Source organism: Dermacentor silvarum, chromosome 6, assembly GCF_013339745.2.
Source record: "Dermacentor silvarum isolate Dsil-2018 chromosome 6, BIME_Dsil_1.4, whole genome shotgun sequence".
Taxonomy (NCBI): domain Eukaryota; kingdom Metazoa; phylum Arthropoda; class Arachnida; order Ixodida; family Ixodidae; genus Dermacentor; species Dermacentor silvarum.
The window spans coordinates 98,182,941-98,200,920 of record NC_051159.1 but is presented as its reverse complement, the minus strand read 5'-3'; the positions used below and the strand labels follow the sequence as shown (position 1 = coordinate 98,200,920).

Below are 17,980 nucleotides of genomic sequence, written 5' to 3'. Positions count from 1 at the left end.
AAGAGTTTTCAAGGGGAAAAAAGGAATCCCAGGACATTCAAGGGTGTCAAGGACCTGTGCGCACCCTGTAAATGAGGACACATTTTGACTGATTATCCCCTGTGATAGTCTGTTTTCTGCAATTTGCCATCCTTGAAGCTTGAAGTTTGAATTAACTGAAATCTGCAATTGACCTAGACCTGGCAAACAAAACTGAAGGTTTGTTTGAATTAACTGAAATCCGCAATTGACCTAGACCTGGCAAACAAAACTGAAGGTTTGTTTGAACAAGCTGCAATTTGAAATTGTGAGACTCAATTATTGTAAGTCTCTCTATAATGGTGAGAGAAGGAGCACCTGCCGCAGTCATCCTTTATTGCAACTACTTCCTGTGACACAACCAAAAGGCATGCTACATACGAAAGTGAAATGCCTGAAAGGGATTGTTCCAGGACATGGCCCTAAAAGTCCAGTACAGTAGGCATGAGTACAAAAACAAAGCGCACATTTATTCACATAATCGTTGCCCTGCAAGCATTTCAGGTTTGGTCATTTCCTGCCGTGAGAAAAATGTGGAAGGCAGTAAAGGGCCACGTGCGTTCAATGCCACCTCCTAGGAGCACCTTGGGCTGAGTTTTGGTATGGGGTTGTAATGGCACCCGAGCTTCCTGTTTGCCCCGAAAAAGAGGTCATGTCGGTCGACTGCTTGTCTCCTTGGACCACGCCGCCGTCACCTTGCAATGTGGCTATGCACTTCCAGATGCCCATGTAGTTGGCTGTTGGAAAGACATGCCATTCATAAGCCGTACAATTAGCAATAATACAATTAACATGTGCCTACTCATTGTGTGAACAGCGAAGCTACCAAAGGTGTAGTCTCTTTCTTAGTGTTATGTAGAAAAAGGTCCCACGCAATTATGAAGTCGAAGACTCTACTTAATGTCAAAAATAATTGAACTTGCTTGGCCTGCAATTGTGTGAGCTTTATCTTTTGTATACAGTTGGATCTCATTCTAACTAAGTCACGTCCAACACGAAAATATTTTCATTATATCTTAAATTCGTTATACTATTTGTATTTGCCAAATTAATTCTGCGGGAGTTCACAAGGTGGAGGAAGATTCATGAAAGGGAAAATTGTCATCCGCCTAACTGGTACGAAGGAAAGCTTTATGCATTTCCTTTGTAAGCTTTGTGCTACAATCGGGTAGATGACAATTTTTCTTTTCACGCATGTATTTGTTACACGCTGGTATCGCTGAGAAACACTTTGGATTAACTTCGTTATATGGTGACGGATAAACAACACACAGGATGTGAACTTGAAAAGTGGATGTAACAAGTGCCCGTTGAGACCTCTATACTATAAATTAAACTGAGAAGTGTGGCTAGTTGGGTGGGTTTTAAAGTTGCAAGGTGACGGATAAACAGCGCAAACATGGATGTGGACTTGGATAGAAATGAACATAAGTCCACATCCTTTTCTGGCACTGCTTAACCTTCACCATGTGACTTTGCCAACCAGCCCAACTTGCCCCATTTGTCATTTAAATTTTTTGCTTTATTATATCCATGTTCTATATAAAAAGGTTTGACTGTATAAATACATTTTAAAAAATCCTTGCTTTCTATTAAAGTTTCATAACAAAGATGTTAATTTTGTTGTCATTTATGTGGAGCACCATTTTCCTCATTTATCACCACGAAATGGAGACCAGGAAACACAAAGGTTAATGTTGATGAGCCAGAATTTCAAATTGGAGTGCTTTAATGCAATCAATCCTGCGACAGGCTTCGCCATGTCACCACTGCCACAAAGGATGCCGGCGGTGCCCTTAGCAGACTGAATGAGGACTATGATTAGAAGTGCATATAGTCATAGATTTATTTTTTAAGTCTCTTTGCTAGGAAAAACTGGCTTAATAACACTGGCAATGATGGGGCAATGGTTGAGGGTGAAAATATCAGAAAAAATACTAAGATCACACATTAGGCGCAGGATTGCAGAGAAGAAATCCTGCCCAAAATATTTTCCAAGGAAACCACCGGCAAAACCAAGAATACAGCTGGTCTTAGCACTCGGCTCAATGTTGCCATAAGTATAAGGACCGAGGAAATGTGGCAGGTACTGTGTCAAAGAGGTACGTACACACTGACTGTGTTGAGATCGGTCTCAGATGCAGGTGACATGTAAGACACACTGAATGGAATCCCAGCAACTCAAAATGTGATGCACTTCTAATAAAGATGTTAGATTTTGCAAAGCCTGAAGTGACTCTTATTAGGTGGTCTTATACATCATTCAATTTACTCTCCGAGACTCCTATTTGCAACACTGCTTCTGTTCTTCTGCTAAGCTCCAGACAAGCATGGAAATTGGGCAGATCTTTATTCTTGCATCCTGTTTGTCCAAACAAAGATTGGACCCCCTTTTTAAATATCATTTCACACTACAGTGCACAGTAATGTCCAATTAACTGACAGTTCTCCTTTCCAAGAATTTGTCCATTGGTCCGGAATTTGGCAGTACTCTTTCCCATGAGTTGTTCATTGGTCTCCAACTTGGCAGCAATCTCACCCATAGCACAACCATAACAATCATTGGTCCTGGTAGGTGACTGATTGTTGCTGCCTTCGTTGGCCCCCGCATACATTGATCAGCATGTGAACAATAACTGCCATGCCGGTGTTGTTCGTGGCCGCACACAGGGTCTTCGGGTTCAGACTTGGGATCCCTTGGGTATAAACAGTCAAACACCGCTGTAGGGCACATTTCTGGGAATCTGCTTCTTTCACATCGCATTAACGTAAATGCCATCGCTTGGAGGTTATGACCCCCGCAGAAGTATACTCTGCAAACTTCCGCATGGTGAACACCTTTCCTATGGCTAGGCATGCTCTGCCCCTTTGAATCCATGCATCAAGCTGAAGAAGTGCACAAGTACAGTGTGTAGCAAGTGGTCTGGCTTTTCTGCAAGTTGAGCCGCCGACTCTCGTTGCAGCAGCCCCGCCGTCACCAGCCTGCTCGTTCTCCAGTCCATCGAGCACTGTTTAAATAGGCTGCATTGTTTACGCCTGTTCTTTTGGTTTCAGCTCGTTCGGCGTGTTACGTTGGGCTTGAACACACCCTTCCAAGGTGTGTGATACAATGTCCAAAATGTGACACTAAGCGGCAATAAAAAGCACAACAGAATACAACAACGGAGCCAGCAGTACGACCCGGATTTCAGCTAATGCACACCATGCCAAAGCCTTTCTATTAACTGCAAACATGAACTGCTTTTCCTCCTTCCCTTTATTTTTTTCATGAAATTCTGTAGTTTGGAGTTTCCCCTTTTTTGTGCTCTATGGTAAGGTAATACCTCTTCAGCGCCAGATTCCATCGAGTCAGCTTCGTGCTATGCAGAGTGGTCAAAAGATCTGCTTCTTCCACATTGCATTAACGTAAACCCTGTCGCTTGGAGGTGATGACCACCGCAGAAGTATGCTCTGAAAACTGCCAGATGATGAATGCTTTCCCATGGCCAGGCACCTTCTGCCCCTTTGAATTCATGCATCAAGCCGAAGGAACGGGCAAGTACAGTATGAGGCAAGTGGTCTGGCTGTTCCGCAAGTTGAGCACCCGACTCTTGCCGCAGCAGCCCCGCCGTAGCCAGCCAGCTCGTTCTCCAATCAGCCGAGCACTGTTTACACTTGCTTGTTTGGTGCCAGCTCGTTCAGTGTGTTGCATTGGCTTGACAAAATGTATTTTAGAAAGCCAGGAATTCCTCGCAATTCCCTGATTACTAGTCAAGGTCTCCATGCTTTATACGCAAGATTACTGCATAAGAAGGGCTTACTTTGGTAAGCAGTGTGACAACTCTGAATATTGCTAAGACAAATTCATAACTAAAAGCAGCGGCACCTACCTTTCCACAATCTCACACAGCCATCATCTCCAGAAGATGCGAGGATAGTGCCAATGATGTTCCAGCTTACCCTCCAAGCCTGTTGCAATACAGGAAAAACGAAATAAGACGAGCCTTTAATATAGTGATTAAGCCTTTAAGACGGCACATATAAATACCCTAAAAAATGTTTATTTTCTATCTAAATGTGCAAGACACATTAAGAATAAGCATAATCAAATAAATTTTTTTAATATTTCACGAATACATTTTTGGCAATAGGGGGGGAACTCCAGGCAGAAAACTGGAAGTGGGCTCCACTCCAAGCCACTTATGGCTTCATTTGAAATTTGTACTGACAGCTCTCATCATATGTGACCCATAGGTGTACATTTCACTCGCTTTACATCACATGTGTGACACCACTGCAGCCGGAGATCTTGCATCGGTCTGTATCCTGTGACCGTGCTTTCAAAAGAAAACGAGTCCTATGATCCTCCTCTAAACCAACAAATGCCACTTGCTGTCTGTTATTCAGTGTTGGCTGAAGACAATTAGCCAGAAACTTCATACTAAATATAAATACCAAAACTCAGTAAGAAAAAAAAAAATTTGGGGGGTATGTTGCCTGTGGGCAAAACTCTTCAATAAAGGGTTAAACCTGCTATGAACAGCACAATGGTTCATGAAGCTAAACTGTCTAGCCCAGTGACTGTGAAATCAGTGGTAAACAGCAATCACTTTGTTTTGTCCACATTCTTTCTAGGTGTGTGCATTTGATAAAGACACAAATAGTCATCATAAGAAAATACTACAAAGACGAATAGGCAGGTCGTAAAGGAACAAAAAGTGCAAGGTCACCATAGTTCTTATTGACCGGAAAACTAAGCACAAATAAATTAATTAGACAAACACACATGGAACAAACAAGGACAATGCATCTTTGTCTAATTTATTCGGGCTTAGTTTCCAGTCAGCATGTCAGACCACCTAACCCAACACTTCCTTCTGCACCATAGATATTGAAACCGAGTGCTTGGCAGCATTTTCACATGACACAGGCGGGCGAGCTGCCATTGCAGGCGCCTGCCACTCACGATCGCACATGCGTCTTGTTGTTCACATGGATCTAGGGGCCAGGAAACGTACCATACGATTGCAGTTTGTTGATATTACTGAACTTTGGTGCCGAAAGATTGTGTTTTCCGGGAACGAATTAACAGGTAAAAAAGAATCATTACTTTTTTTTTTGCATTCTCCATCACAAACATTGGCACCTGGAAATTGTACGAAACTGGATCGTATCAACGAGGTTCTACTGTGTTTTCTTGTAATGTGTTCATGCATTTTTTCTGAAAAAAAAAAAAAAAGACAAGAAATTCGCAGAGTTTTAAGGCTTGTTGAGTGGAGTTTTCTCATTGCTCTCATTTCTCGCTCACCCTATAACCGCACAAACAGTTTTACCTGCACTGCCGATAGTGGAACCAAATTGCATTGACAGGAGTGGGACAGCCCAAAGACATTTTGGAGCAATTTTTGGAGCAAGTAAAATTGCGTTTTGGAGCAGTTTGGAGCAGACAAAATTTCATTTTGGAGCAATTTGGAGCAGATAAAATTTCATTTTTAAGCAGTTTGGAGCAGGCCAATCTGAATTTTGGTGGAATGATTGAATATGGAAGCGCACTTAGAAACCACGATGAAACACAGAATAAACCAACACAAAGCGCGTAGCAGAAGCGCACTTTGTAGCTATAGCGTACTAGAATATGCGTTGAGTGGCGGCACGGCACATGCTTTCCTGTAAAGCCGAAAACATTGGTGGCACTATGATATAACTATATATTCTCGCGCCAACACTCATGGTGATAGCGGAAAATTTTCTCAAATTATGTGGTCTAATCGACGCGGTAACATAATTTCTGGGTCACCATGTGTCAGCGCAGACCCAGAGAGCCGCAATCAACCCTGGGCTGGTATAACGTAAAACTATTTCAATCTTTTTTTATTGTGATGGCCATTATATGGACACTCCAGAGGCATTCTTGCCGTCGTCGTCGCCGCGCGCCGTATGCTGTATGTGCAAGTGAAAGCGTGCAAGGGTGAGCGGGCGTTCGCGGTTCTACTCCGGCGACTGCTGCATAAGCGCGGCCGCACGGACCCTATCTTGAAAGCGGTCTGCGATGGGGACAGAGTGCGAGTGCTGATAGCTTCATGTACGCTGTTTTCGCCGTTTAGTTCACGCTGAAGCGAGAGGCAGCAGGAAGGTCAATTCGCTCGCTGATGCTACCACGCTTCCTCACTGTAGCGTTCTAACAGCGTGTTTCCGTGGTTATGAAGTGAAATGTGTGCCTGTTTGCATGTGCGCGCGCACGTGACACCGTGCTTTTAATTTAATTACCAAACAAATGCTTACAGGCTTATACGGCCGATAAAACTACTATCCTTACTTCGTATAGCTGTCTACTAATTTGCTATCGCAATCGATGCTTCTTTGCCTTTCAGCTACCCGCTGAGCCCGCTGCAGCGCGCCTCCCTAATATCTAGTTCGCTCGCAGCGCCCTCAGCCTACTTGTTGTTTTGCACTTCAGTGACTCAGCGCCGCACCACTCGGCGCACTTAACCGTATTCTATTACAATCTAAATACAGCTGCCCTAGCCGTTCCAACTAAAGCCCCTCTATCAGCTCACGCTCATGGCAGTAGTACTATAGTCGGATACAACTTAAGTATGCAGTGAAGCCCCGCCCATGCCCTCCTAACCGCCAGCCACTGTTCCTCCGCGAGGCTGCAACTAGTTCGTACTTCAAAATTTCCCTGTTACCTAAATAAATAAAATAAAAACCACAAAAATAAAATTAGAACCGCATAATTTTATACGTTTTCACTCGTCTATTATAGTGGAACGTACAAGTACGACAAGTACAGTTGCATCAAGTACGACGCAATTTTGAAAAGGTCGCATGACGATTTTGTTTGCTTTTGTAATTGGCTGGTGGAGTGACATAACCCCGCGCAGTCCGTGTGCCTTCGTTGCTAACTGCTGTTTTTTTAAGTTGTATCCTACTATATGGAGGGGCTTTAGTACCGACAGCAGCGACAACAGCCGGGAGTGGCAGTGCGCACGCTGGCCACTTGCCGGAAGCGCCGAAAAGTTATAAGCGCAAAAATTAGGAGAAAATGTGTGGGAGACGCTGTCGTGCGGTGTGCGGAATGTGAACGGCTGTCACTCTTTTTTCGAGAATGAATCTTCTCGCTGTTCACGGCCACTGCCCGAGCACACATGCCGAAGCCGTTCTGGTGCAGCGTGGCGCAATTTCGGTCAATTTCCCGTGTTTGGCGCAGGAATTTGCATTTATATCATAATTGTGCAATTGGTGCAGGAGTCCCACCCCTGCATTGAGTGTGCATAAATGAAATTGGAAACTTAAATCGCCATTACATCCAGTATTTTACTCTAAATGATCCTGTAACAAGTTGGACAGATTGTTCAATCTCACCTGTGAGTTATGATCGTCAAACTGAGCGACAACTTTGGTTTCAAACTTGGCGGCGCCTCCATCTTGCATCTGAGATGTCATCAACTCCGGCCTGCAGAGTTTGAGTCAACAACAAAAAGACATCAAACTCAACACAGCAAAATCAACTCTCATGTAGAATCAGCGATGGTAAGGAGGAGTTGGCAATTTGCAAGCATTTAAACAGCCCTGATTCAATAATTTACAAAAGTATGCATGCCTAATACCAGTAAAAAAAGTCTTCTTTACAGGTTTCCTGCACTAATTTACAAAGGACTGCCATTCCACTTTGCGCTGAACAGTAAAAAATGTCAGGACACCACAAGCCGAAGATCTGCATTTATTTTAGTACCTAGTGGGGAGCACAACCCATCATGCTTGCTTAGGTTTGGTTTCAATGACCAAACTTTTTTAGCGCACAGAAACCAGGGTCACAAAAGACATATCCCCCTTTTGTATCCATGGTTTCTCGATGCTAAAAAAGTTTGATCACGGAATACCAAAAAGCTAGATCTCTCATTCTGTTCACTTTCAAGCTTCACTTGCATCCTCACCTGAGTGCCAAATAGCTAGGAACACTCAGCCTCTAATAGGAAATGCTCACTGCCCAGCTTGCCAAAAGCCTACTCCATGAAAGGTGATTAGAAATGACATTTTCCGTTTCCTATAATGATCAGCTCTGAGCAGCCCTGAATCCTTAAACACAACACAGGTGAGTGTAGCTGTGTTCAGCCGGCGGTCACAAAAAGAAACAGAAACTGTCACTTTTCCTGCGTCAAACGTCTGCACTGCTTCATATCCTGATTAAACCAGTTTGCACTATTTTTTTTAGAGTAACTACTCAATCGAAATTCATTCCATGTTATACTGTTGCTAGTAACTTCACCACAACTGCAATAGCGCATTTTCTCAAATATAATGTGTGCGTGCTTTCCCCCTCTGTATTTGCCAGTCTAAAAGCATATTTACTGTGCTATACTTCCAACTATACTACAATTAACCACAACATTCACCTTTTTTTCACCTAGTTGGGCTTGTCAATTCAACACACTTGATGTGAAAGTTTCTTAAACCATGTCTACCCAGTTTCTTTTTTTAAACTGCTTTTTATTCATTGAATGACTTATGTGTTTTCCCCACTTTTTATTTTGATCACTGACCAGCTTTGGCGTATTTTGTACATGTACTCCCCCCCTTATGTAACACCCCAAACAGGGGCCTTTAAGGGAATAAATGATGATGATGATGAAAGAAGACAATTCCTCCTGCTAAATAAGGCTATATTTTAAATAGCCTTATTTTCTTCCAAGGCTATATTTTCATCTGCCAGGCTAAAACTGCCTGTACCGTCATCACCACCACCACAATCACCACCACAACCACCACCACCATCACCATCACCACCACCACCTGGAGTGCTGAAGTGCCTGCATGTCTCGAGAAGGGGAGAGGAGGGGGGCCACTCTCAATCCACCAGTGGTTAAAATGCACTTGATACCCATTGCTACCTTCAGCAAGAACATTGTTTCTCGACAAAGCAGCCCAACTGCTTCTTTCCCCTTAGTACACTGGCAGCAGGTCAGCAGCAAATGCAAGCACTCACAGCGGCTTAAAAGAGATGATGCGCACATCTCTCGAGGCAATCCCCAGGAGGTAGTAGGAGCGGCCTACGCTAGGAGCGAAGGCCAGATCGTGCACAGGATCCACAACTGTGATGACGGTTTCAACCCGTGTCCAACGACGGCTTCCTTCACAGTACTCGTACACGTGGACTTTGCCAGTGTTGGATGGCCCCGGGTCATCACTGCCAACTGCCAGCATAGGTGGGTGGTTCCGGTTGCTGGGAAAAGCAGAGTACAAGCAGCACTGAACTCCAAGCCTGTATCTGCGTTGGAAAACAGTGTCCACAACAAGTCCAGAGAAGGAAAGGTGGATAATTGAGATGGTTGGGAAACTAGAGCGCAGGGATGAGGAAGCACAAAGAAGAAAGCGGAGACATGCAAGCACTTGTATGTGTTTTCTTCTTTGTGTTTCGCCATCCCAGCCATGTAGTTTCTTAATGAAGAGGTCAAGGGCTTCGATGCCTTCGTGCTTCAAACTAATGAGCAACATGATCCAAATCAACAAATGTAACTGTACATCACAACCAGCCGCTATCATTTGGTTCATCTATATGACAAACCAGAGTATATTATGTCTATTTGAGCAAATTTTACACATTAGCTCTTTATTCCTAAAGTGTTAAGCAGCAATACAAAGCCACGGGACTTTCTTCCATGTAATTTTGGCAATGCAACCAGAACAGCTACACATGAAAAACTGTAATGCTCAGTATTACTGCCCACTGAAATTTCTTTCATGAAAGTTCTATGTTATACAGTCATTTAGGCTTCTGTGCTTGTTCTTGTGATGATTTGGTAAGCATTTAGTATGTCCAGTACCATGGTCAAGTAAATTGATAGGCCATATTACACCATGCATCCACAAAAGTGATTTTGCAAACAGGAAGATGTCACATCTGTCCTTTCTTCCCCAGAGAATACCAGCAGGTAACCCCATCTCCCTTTGTACCAGAGAAGTCTATTAAATATTACTGTCACAGCCCCTAGAGAGTTACACGTTTAACCACGGAATGCTGAAACACCATTCCACATCAAGGAATATTAGAATAACTTAGTCACATTTATTTCTGGCCATGGAAAGCACATTTGTAAAAAAAAATTATATATTATTGGAGGTAAAATTAGTTATTTTGGCAACTGATTAATTAGCCATTGTTTTTCTGATCTATCGACAACTGAAACACTGCTTCTGTGTATCAAAACAGCTGCTACAGGCATTAAGTAATGTTTCCCGAGCTTAAATAAAAAATCTGAGGTATCAAACTCAGCGTATCAAAAATGATACGTTGGGCTTTGTGGCTATTGAGTGATTAACATCACTCATTAACTTTGCTGTACATGCTGGGCAGTACACAAAAAGCTGAATAATTCTTAGAGGTTGGAGCAATATTTTGCTAACGTTCTTCTCCTTAGGTGCTCAAACTAAGATGTAAATGGTAAATCATAATAGAGCTGTGCACAGGCTGCATTTCTGAGCCCGGGACCGGCCCCGCTGATTGCGTCGAAAGTCCACCCGAGCCTGACGCTGAAGAACAATGAGCCCACCCGGCCCGGCCCGGTGTCAAATATACCAGAGGCTCAGACCCAGCCCAGCATTATCAGGGCTATATTACGGGGACAAAATATTTTCTTCCTATGAAATTAAATTTTATTGAACATGCTAAAATAAAACATAAGTAAGCATGCAGAGCGTAGGACAACCGCAAAACACATGCACATCACAAGTTATCATGTAAAAACAAGTTGTCCAATGATTCGGGCTTCAACAAGTACGGCGCTCCTTCATCACAAATCCTGCCGAACTGAAGTTCCACTAGCTGCTAGCACTGGTAGCCGAGATTGCCAAGATCTTCTTGGCAAGTTGAGCAAGCTTTGGGTACTTTGACTGCATGGTGTTCCAAAACTTGAGTACGTCAGATGCAGAGCAAGGCGATGATTCCATAGACGAATATTCACAAAGCTCATCTTGCATGGCAGACATGGTCTTGTCATTGTCACTTCACTCACTAAACAATTCTAAGCATTGCTTTTTCGTGACAAGCTGCTCTGGAACAGTTTCCGCACACACTTACGAAAACAAAGAAACAAGTTGCCTTACGTGTACGTGTAGTTCATTGCGTTCTTCAGATGTCAGCATTCGAAGATGCCAAAACGGAGGGCAGAGAATGTGGCTGTTTTGAGCTCAAGGTTGGGACTAGCTTTTGTTTTCAAGAAGTGCAGCGTGCATTCTTGGATCTTTTTTTTCTTTTTCTGTAGCTTTTAACGAACACCAGAGATATGTATCAAGGTCTTTTTGAAGCCTAGCAAAATGCAGGACAACCAAATGCAACATTGGTCGTTTGTCTTCTTGTGTGCTCGCAGCTTCAGATAATGGCTGGAGAAGTGCAATGAGGTCTTCCAAGGTGTCTTAATCTATGTTGTTTGCAATTTCAGTATTTCTAGATTCAAGCAATGTTTCAATGTCATCAAGCAGACAAAATACTGACTTTATCATAGAAAGTACTGAATTACATCTTGTTGGGACCTCTTCACAAACGCTTCTGTTCAGTTGGCTGGCTTGTCCGCTTTGCTTTAGAAATTTCACAACAGACTTTACGTTCTGTAGCGTCTCAGAGATTTACAGCGCTTCAGTTGTAATGAACTGTTTGCAAAATCTGTTGCAAAGAACCATATTGGGTGCAACAGTTCAGCCTATTGAAGGGCTGCAGAGTAGACATTGTACTCAAACCCTGGTCGGTAATAAAGGTCACTCCATGCAAAACAACACTCCCAATACCGATTTTAGCAAAACGCCGCTATAACTCTTCTTGAATGCTCTCCCCAGTTTTGCGTTCATTCGGGAAGTCACATGTGAAAAGAATATGAAAGTGCAAGCACCAATCACTGTCAATATAATGTGCTGTAGCAGTTGTGTACGTAGTTTTTCTGCAGTCATCTGTCCACATATCTGTGGTGAATGCACAGTGGTGTTCATTAATGGCTGCCGAAACTTCTGGGATTAAAACCTTACAAACCTGCTCAGCTAGTTCCGTTACTTTTTCTTGACACAATTGTGCGATAGGGAAGAATAGATTGTATATGAATATTGTCGTGACGAGCACCAATGTGAATTAGCTCTTGAGCTGCTTTAGCAAATCCGCTGCCGCTGACTATATCATAAAGTCACATATCCTTGGCACAAAAATGTGCAAGAGATACAGTCAGTTTTTCCTGCACAGCTGCCAGCAGTTGCGTACTTGTCGGCTTCAAGAAAGGGATCATACTTGCATTTGCAGGGCTTGTCTTGCATCGGTGTCTTTGCAGATTCAATGTTCCCATTTTTGAAGACTCGCATGCGAGAAGGGAATTGCATGATTTACACTGCACTTGTCCTAAAGGCGACAACGTTTTGCTGTCTACCATCATAAGAAACTTATCCCACAACAGACTTTTTGCAACCGTTTTTGGTAGCAGCTTGTAGCAGCCAGTCAAAATACCCCTTCTAATGGAATCAGCACTGTTGGTTGCCATGTTGAATGCCATTCTATTTGATCTCGAAGACGGTCGGGGATCCGAGGCATGCGAGCAGCTTGATGTCAGACCACAGTCTACGGAGGCAGCGCAAAAAGTAAGGACATATGTCAAGTTCAGCAATCTTCCCTTGTGCTCTGCAAAAACATTTGCATAAGTTTGCAGGCCACAAGAGTATGCACACTGTTGGCTAGAACACTCACAGGCAGTATCGGAGGTTGACACACCAATGGTCCTGTTTACCCCCCATGTGTAATGTTTGAACCATACAACTGCTGCAGACGCTTTTAACTCTTACACAGAATACGATGCAGGCCAACCCGCCACCCGCTGTATAACAACAACACTGCCATTGTGCCGTAATTGCCACCACATGGATGTTGTTAAGCTCCCCGTGAAGCACTGTCTTTGCCCCGCAGTGTCAAGGAAACTGGACAAAGGGTACAAAGGCAGCGCTGCCAGCGATCCTGTCGAAGCATGGGAGAGCACTGCTAAGGCAAAGGCTGTCCTTGTCACATAGGATAAGTGAGCCATCCACATTCAAGCAATTACACGGCACGTCTTGGTACGTGCCGGTTGCTTGAGAGTGCACGAAACTGGGTAAGGTGCTGATTCCAGCAAAGAAAGGGAAATGCGGCTTTTGCTTGCTTGTATTTGTGTATTTTGTTGTTGTGGTTTGTTTGTTGGTTTGTTTTGCTTTTCTCGAACTGAGGCCACAACATGAGAAGTGGCCAAAAGAAAGGAGAACTGAATAGAGCGGACCATTAGAGGGGTGGAAGAGAGAAACGCGTTCATCAACATGTATCAAATTGCCCAAACCGCTACATTGGCTTCAGCTGGACAGGCGTTTCAATTCCGGATGTTGTGCTCAAGAACCATTCCGCCATAGCGCCCATGTTTTGGCTTCGAGTCGGGCTCTGCAGATGGCCCGCTCAACAGTTGGGCCATCCGAGCCCGGCCTGTGAGCCGGGCTAGGCACAGGTTTTCGGGTCACCCTGAGCCTGGAAAACCTCCAATTCATAAATTGGACAATCATGTCTCCCCTCATATAAGCACTTGATATATATCATTTAGATTTTCCATGTCATGTTTTGTGCTCTGATGTCCAGAAGAGTCCAGAAAAATCAGAAGCTCAAAGTTCTCCCACTAATTTTTTACTAGGAGCATAATGCAAGAAGAAAATTTTTCTTGTTTGCCAAAGTACTCAGCATGCCATATTCCGAATCTCCCCACTAAACCTGCACAAGGTAGAGTTACATATTTTACAAGGTAGAGTTGCAACATCTTTCTTAGCCTTCGTACGTCGATAAGATGATGGTAAATCTCGTATGGCATAAATTTGCTCCGAGGTGCACACATGCCCACCTTAGAAAACACAATACTTACAAGGAGTGGTTCCAGGAAATGCAGCTGAGTGGCATCCGGCAGTTGATGTCACTTTGCAGGGACCACTGACTCAAGTTCATGACGTCGGGTGCTTCATAGACGCGCACCATCCCATCAGCTGAACACGTGGCCAGCTGCAGACCCAGCTGCTTTGGTGCAAACTTGACATCTGTCACCGATGTTCGACTGTCCACCAAGCTGGTGCGCTTGACCCAGTGGGAGTGACCTCGCTCACTCCCGCTGCTAGTGCCACTGCCACCAAGTACGCCGCTCTTGCCAGCCACTGTAGAAAAAAGCACCAGAGGACTGTTTTGTTAGTCAATTTATAGATAGAAACACCTCATACTATAAAACAATGGTAACAAGACTGGCATGTCAACAGTGGATATGCACTTTTCCCAATTGTTGCTTTTACAACTACTGATTCACCTTCACCATAAACTTTTGGTAATCAAGACAATCTGCTCGCATTCCTAAAGCAGTCTGGCTGTTTTCATGCATGTAAAAGTTTATTAAATATATTACTCAGTCCTAGACACACACATTGCTTTTACAAGTTACAAGCATTGGTTCATCATCACTGCCTTAACTGTGAAGTTCCAGTTGTCAAAGCATTATCTGCTAATTTTCTTAAAATCAATCAGCTCGTTCTCACAGAATACAGGATTAAGCAGATATGAATACCAAAACACATAGATGTACAATGCAACAGCCAGTTTGAACCAATAGGTGTCTGCATGGAGTACATATTATGCAACTACAGAAACTAGAATGATGCAACTCACCTAGTTCTTCCCACACAGTGGCCATGCGATCATAAGAGCAAGTCGCCAGGACCTGTCCGAACTCTGGGTGTGCCCATGTGACCTTCCACACAGACCCACTGTGTGTCTGCGCATGGAGAGCACAATAGAAGTGACCACCTTTGGTTTTAAAATCTTGCTTTGGAACGAACTCTGAACAGTTTAGTAGTAGCATTTCAGTGAGAAATACCTTGTGAAACACACCAAAGAAAGAACTAACCTTCCAGTTTGCTGTGCAACGCCACTCTCCATCTTCTCCAAGGTCCCATACCTTTAATGAAGAATCAACACACAAGGAGTTACCTGCTTTCAAGATTAAGACTTCACACTACTTTAAGCTTTAGGAACTAGTGCTATTCACAAGATGATAGTTTACTTGCACTTATCGATGCAAACTACAATTCTATTTCATCTTATATCCGACTTCACTGCAAATCATTATTTATAACAGTGCCACACAAATTTTGAATTTACATGCTAACATAAATATTTTTGCTCAGCAAATTCTTTTTTAATATCCTCTTTTATGCAAAACAGAAAAACACAAAAATCAACAGCTCTCGAGTGAGACAGGCGTTCTTTCTTGCAATGCACTCTGTTTATTGAGAAAAATCAAGAAACAGCACCACGGGTGCTTCACTGAGAGAATTTGCCGCCTACATTGAAACACGCGTGTCAATTCACTCCTGTAGCAGCGGCAACTCAAACAGCTTGTTTCCAGAACGAAACCACACCGACGAAACGTCAACGACCAGGGCTGACGGATGCCCAATTGAAAACTGTTCAAGCTTAATTTGAAGCTCGTGCAAACACTGCAGAAGCCGGTCTTCCTCGCTGGCTTCACACCACGCTATGCTCATGTGGAAAGACGGTTCCTCGTAGAAGATAGGTAGGTCGTATTCCTTCAAGCAGCTGTCAACTTCGGCTACAATTCTTACGAGGTGTTCGACACCTTTGTGCACTTTTAGGCTCAGAAATGTCCTCGTTTTCTCCGCATTTGTGTAGACATCGATAGAGCCAAAGCGAATGACAAATCTGCAATACGGTGCTGTCACGGCCTTCAGGGATTCCACCATGGGCTGTATCCAATGGTGCCGCAACTTCACAGTGCGAGACAGGCTGACGTGACACGTGCTGGGCTGCTGAGGCTTTAGAAAGTCCAAGTCTTGACACAAAAGTGATATCAAACTCTGAGTTTCACTTTGTTTGGCGCCAGAAACGAAGACATAGGACGCCCAGACGCCAGGTTCGTGAGCAAACGTGCGCACTCTACCATCGTGCCGGCTCTTGTCGTCTTCCCACGCAAAAGGATCGGTGCGATCACGAAACAGGCCTAGTACTTCGACGGGCAACTCTAGTTTAGGCTTTTCGAGGTGCCGACGTACTGCTGTAACATCCGGCTGACGGTCATGAGCACGCGGGGAGTCGGACTTGGCCGGCGCGCTCTCGTTTTCAGAATCGTCGCATTCATCTGAGGAGGCGTACTGAGACAACAAAGATAAGCTGTGACTAGAATTCATAACTGCAACAGTCCCGTACAGCCCAACACGCAGAGGAAGTACGAGTCCTGCGCAAAGCTTTACACACCTTCACAGTTTGGTCACTGGAGCATGTGGCGAGACGCTTGCCGTAGAAGTCGTAGGCGACGTCATGAATTAGGTCGTTGTGATCAGCGGCAATGCTCCGGGCGACGAACATGCCTGATCCGAGACGCTCGCAGCAGCAGTATAAGCAGTTTCCAAGTTAGCTTTCAAAGCAATGAGTGAAAGTTGCGAACACAGCGTTTCAAATAACGCTTGCGCGCAGCGCCATTTTGCATAACTATCCCCGAATCCAGTCAACTTTGAACCGCGGGGGCCGTTCAAGTAGAGAACGGCGCTGCTTTTATTATTTGTTGGTTAATGTGGTGGCCTACTTTAACTTTATTGGCAAATTCCTTTCATATTATTTTATAAAATTGGGTTCCTCGTCAAGTTATTGAGAGTACAAGACAAGCTGACAGGACCACTAATCTCCACTAGGGTTCTGGAGATCAGTGGACAGGACCACTCGCGAGGCCGGCGACTGGTTCCGCCGATCAAGGTGGTTTTCAAAGCTGCTTTGGCACATAACGACATTCGGTGTGGGCGATCATATGCATCGTTATCTCTGAGAAAATCTACACTTTTCTTTCAGAGGCTACGCTATGTAGCTATAGCCAGGCGGCGCTGCGGAAACGCTGGGCAACAGCGCCCTCCATGCCGCGTTTATCTGTTTTTGGTAGTGAAAAATGCGAGGCCCTGCTGGTGAATGCAAGGCGCCGCGGTATATTGCTCGTCTGAGCTCAGCTGTGGGGGGAATTTTGGAGAATTTCGTGCGTATGAGGCTCTGTAATATGCCTTCTGTGCAGAAGGAAGCAAACCCAGTAAAAAAAAAAAAAAAGTTGCAAATTTTCAATTGGAACAAATTGGATATTTCCAATTATGTTTTGGGACACCCATTGTAAAAATCCAACAGGTTTAATTGGGCTAATTGGTTTTTTGTAGGGGTGTGCGAATGGTGAAATTTCAGCTCGAATCGAATTCGAATTGAATAGTGCCGAATAGTGGCCAAAAATATTGAATACAAAAGATTTTATTGAATATTTACAGAAAGAACAAAGAAATGATGTCTGCTCATGTCCTCGAGCACACAAAGCGGTGAGTGACTGTTATCGCAAGGCTACAAAATGTCATGCAGAAACACAAGCTGTTCCGTATGGCTTCAGGCTCTCTTGCCGCAATGTTACGGTGTTTCCTGCAGTTGAAAACATGTGCTCACTGGGCACCTCTGTAGCAGGGATAGGTAGTATACCGCAAAGCAATTTTGGAGATTCCTGGGTACAGTGAAGCTCCATGCTCTTTCCAATATTTCAAAGGATCATCCTTTCTTGGGATCAGCTGCTAACTCCTGTGCAATGTCTGGAAAGATCCAGAAATCGATGCGGCACCACGGACGCGTCCGCCGCGGCCAGACAAATGTGCGAGGAGGAACTCGCCCTTTCCGCAAGCCTTCGCTGTGCTGTGAGCGGATGAGTCATGTTGATTCCTGATCCCGGGTGCAACCCACTATATGCGTGCAGCGACGGTCGTTAAGACAGGATATGAAGGAAGATCCTTGTGTAAAAGTGTTTTACGGCGCTTGCGGCATATGTGACCGAACTAGCAAAAGTCCGTGCCTTCGTTTCGGAAGCGAAGTTGTGAAGGGCTTGACAGTTTTCTCATATGAGCTTTTTCTTTTTTTAACACAATTGGTCTCCGA

The 17,980-nt window shown here is 44.1% G+C and overlaps 2 protein-coding genes across 2 annotated transcripts; both read right to left on the bottom strand.

The window, feature by feature from the left end:
* Positions 1-467: 467 nt before the first annotated feature.
* Positions 468-16,628, bottom strand: LOC119455738 (nucleoporin SEH1-like). Its single transcript, XM_037717167.2, has 8 exons — positions 16,289-16,628; positions 14,922-14,972; positions 14,684-14,789; positions 13,899-14,181; positions 8,984-9,220; positions 7,363-7,453; positions 3,888-3,966; positions 468-755 (listed from the first exon to the last, which is right to left on the bottom strand). The coding sequence occupies exons 1-8, from the start codon at positions 16,397-16,399 to the stop codon at positions 580-582; spliced, it is 1,134 nt and encodes a 377-aa protein (XP_037573095.1). The 5' UTR covers positions 16,400-16,628; the 3' UTR covers positions 468-579.
* Positions 15,292-16,290, bottom strand: LOC119455739 (U6 snRNA phosphodiesterase 1-like). Its single transcript, XM_037717168.2, has one exon. The coding sequence runs from the start codon at positions 16,219-16,221 to the stop codon at positions 15,382-15,384; it is 840 nt and encodes a 279-aa protein (XP_037573096.1). The 5' UTR covers positions 16,222-16,290; the 3' UTR covers positions 15,292-15,381.
* Positions 16,629-17,980: the final 1,352 nt, after the last annotated feature.

Bases quoted from the DNA above. Each gene is read 5' to 3' on its own strand.
- LOC119455739 (XM_037717168.2), bottom strand. From the start codon at position 16,221: ATGAATTCTAGTCACAGCTTATCTTTGTTGTCTCAGTACGCCTCCTCA.
- LOC119455738 (XM_037717167.2), bottom strand. From the start codon at position 16,399: ATGTTCGTCGCCCGGAGCATTGCCGCTGATCACAACGACCTAATTCAT. The intron at 14,973-16,288 runs GTGTGTAAAGCT...TCTTCATTAAAG, and splicing joins CCAGTGACCAAACTGTGAAG to GTATGGGACCTTGGAGAAGA. The intron at 3,967-7,362 runs GTGAGATTGAAC...GTATTGCAACAG, and splicing joins TTGACGATCATAACTCACAG to GCTTGGAGGGTAAGCTGGAA.